At 39.6% G+C, this 2,632-nt stretch overlaps 1 protein-coding gene across 1 annotated transcript; it reads left to right on the top strand.

Moving 5' to 3' along the window:
• The first annotated feature begins 217 nt into the window (after positions 1-217).
• On the top strand, positions 218-2,632 carry LOC108453185 (uncharacterized). Its single transcript, XM_017751142.2, has one exon. The coding sequence runs from the start codon at positions 608-610 to the stop codon at positions 2,315-2,317; it is 1,710 nt and encodes a 569-aa protein (XP_017606631.1). The 5' UTR covers positions 218-607; the 3' UTR covers positions 2,318-2,632.

The raw sequence follows: 2,632 nt of genomic DNA, 5'->3' as shown, positions 1-2,632 counted from the left end.
TAAAAATTTTAAATAATAATTTTTAACTTTAAATTATATGTTATTCTTTGTCGGTGAATATCTCAAGCGTCAACTCTAACCCAAAAAATACAATCAAATTACTTCGCCTGCCCACATATCTTACCCGTCTACCTAATCTTACAATCCACGTGTAACCATCATGATCAATTGCGCAATGCACTTCATGCTCAGAGTATTCCCTCTCCGTTGTAGTTTAATGAATCATCACCTATCAACTCTTTTTGACTTGGGCAAATTTAAAGAGAAAAAAAAAAAGCACAAAATAAAATAAAGTTGCAGACACTGAGTGCAAATCTTACTAAGCCCCAGCTCACACTCCTCTGTCCCATTAACTGTATGAGAGAGAGGAAATCTGATTTTCAATTTCATCACTGCATCTTCTCTTTGCTTTTGGCCTCATCTTCAGAAAGGTAAGTCAAGTTCTTTAGATTGCTTGCCGCTTTTTGAGTTTCAAGATCTATGAACCCCAGATCTGTAGAGCCTTGATCTTGTTGCTGAATTCTTGAATTTTAGTAGTTTGGGTTCTTTTGCTTTTTCCTTAATAACTAGATTTAGTTTATTGTAAGGGCATTTTAGCTCATTCAGGATGTTGGGTCGTCCTGGGTTATCTAGAACTGGAAGCTTTAGGCCTGAGAATCTAGGACAAAATGCTTTGCATATGATTGGCAATCTTTGTTTCACTATATTTGTAATCGGTGTCCTAGTTTTCACCATTATAGCTGCTACTTATGAGCCTGAGGACCCTCTTTTCCACCCTTCCACCAAGCTCACAACTTTCCTCACTTCCACATCAAATGCCACCTTTCAATCGGATAACACGGTTGTTAAAACCGGAGAGGACTTTATGGCCGCCAACCAGACTGCATTTGCCACTTTTATCAATGTGACGGATGTAGTAGAAATCAAGGAGGAGCGTACTGACCAAACTAGTTCATCCGAATGCGAGGGTGATTCGAGAAAACCACTTAATTGTAGGGACCCAGAAGTGTTCCATTTGATGATGAAGGAGGCGATTGAGCGTTTTAAGGATATACATTTTTATCGGTTTGGAAAGCCAGCACCAGGGCCTGAGGAGAATACTTGTGATATGGCCTGGCGGTTTAGGCCTAAGGAAGGGAAGACAGCTGCTTTTTATAAGGATTATAGGCGGTTTGTGATTAATAGATCTGAGAATTGTACACTTAGTGTGGTGAGCATTGGGGATTATCATTCAGGTGTGAATGCAAGGAAGAGGAAGAATAAGAATCAAAAGCCGGGATTTGAGAAGACATCTGGTAAACAGGAGCAAGTTGTTGCGGCTTTGCCTGTTGTTGGGGAAACAGTGAATGATTCGCTTCCAGTGGTCGAGTCTGAAAATGCATTTAGTCGTGGGAAGTATTTGATTTATGTGGGTGGTGGAGATAGGTGCAAGAGCATGAACCATTACTTGTGGAGCTTCTTGTGTGCATTAGGTGAAGCGCAATATTTGAATCGGACTTTGGTTATGGATTTGAAACTTTGTTTATCTTCAATTTATACTTCCTCAAATCAGGATGAGGAAGGGAAGGATTTCAGGTTTTACTTTGATTTTGAGCATCTGAAGGAGGCCGCATCAGTGTTGGATCACGAGCAGTTTTGGCAAGACTGGAATAAATGGCAAAAGAAAGATGGCTTGAGTCTTCATCTTGTTGAGGATTTTAGGGTGACGCCAATGAAGCTTTCTGAGGTAAAGGATTCTTTGATTATGAGAAAGTTTGGATTGGTGGAGCCCGATAATTACTGGTACAGGGTTTGTGAAGGAGAGACTGAATCTGTTGTTCAAAGGCCATGGCATCTGTTATGGAAATCAAGGAGGTTGATGGATATAGTGTCGGCGATTGCGTCAAAGTTGAACTGGGATTATGACTCTGTTCACATTGTGAGAGGGGAGAAGGCGAGGAACAGGGATCTGTGGCCTAATCTTGCCCAAGATACTTCACCTGATGCCCTTATCTCAACCTTGCAGAATAAGATTGAAGACGGGAGGAATGTTTATATTGCAACAAATGAACCTGATACATCCTTCTTTGATCCTCTGAAAGACAAATATTCGACTCACTTTCTTGATGAATATAAGGATCTTTGGGATGAGAACAGTGAGTGGTATTCAGAAACAAAAAACCTTAACAACGGAGTACCAGTTGAATTTGACGGTTACATGAGGGTCTCTGTTGATACAGAAGTTTTCTTGAGAGCGAAGAAACAGATTGAGACTTTCAACGAACTGACCAACGATTGCAAAGACGGCATCAACACTTGCAATACAGCATCCAGTTAAAACCCTATGAATCCAGTCCGAGACTTCATCAAAACACCAAGGCATATCCACGTGTATTTTTAACTATAGTCTTTGTTGCCTTTAATAAAATTTATGCCTTACGTGGTAGTATTATCAGCTGGTGGCATTTTTGAATTTTGTACTTGTACAATATTTATTATCAGTGTTTGAGGACTTAGCATCATTTTGAGGTTTTTAGACCAGGTTGAGCTTTTCTTTGTCAACTCTTTTCATTGACCTTTTGGTATTATTGTAGTGTGTTGGAATTTTCCATTTAGATTACCCTTTTAAATTGGTTTTTTACCTTCTATAGAA

Source organism: Gossypium arboreum, chromosome 7 (genome assembly GCF_025698485.1).
Source record: "Gossypium arboreum isolate Shixiya-1 chromosome 7, ASM2569848v2, whole genome shotgun sequence".
NCBI lineage: Eukaryota > Viridiplantae > Streptophyta > Magnoliopsida > Malvales > Malvaceae > Gossypium > Gossypium arboreum.
Note: the sequence above shows the minus strand (reverse complement) of the source record. Positions and strands in the feature narration are given on the sequence as shown.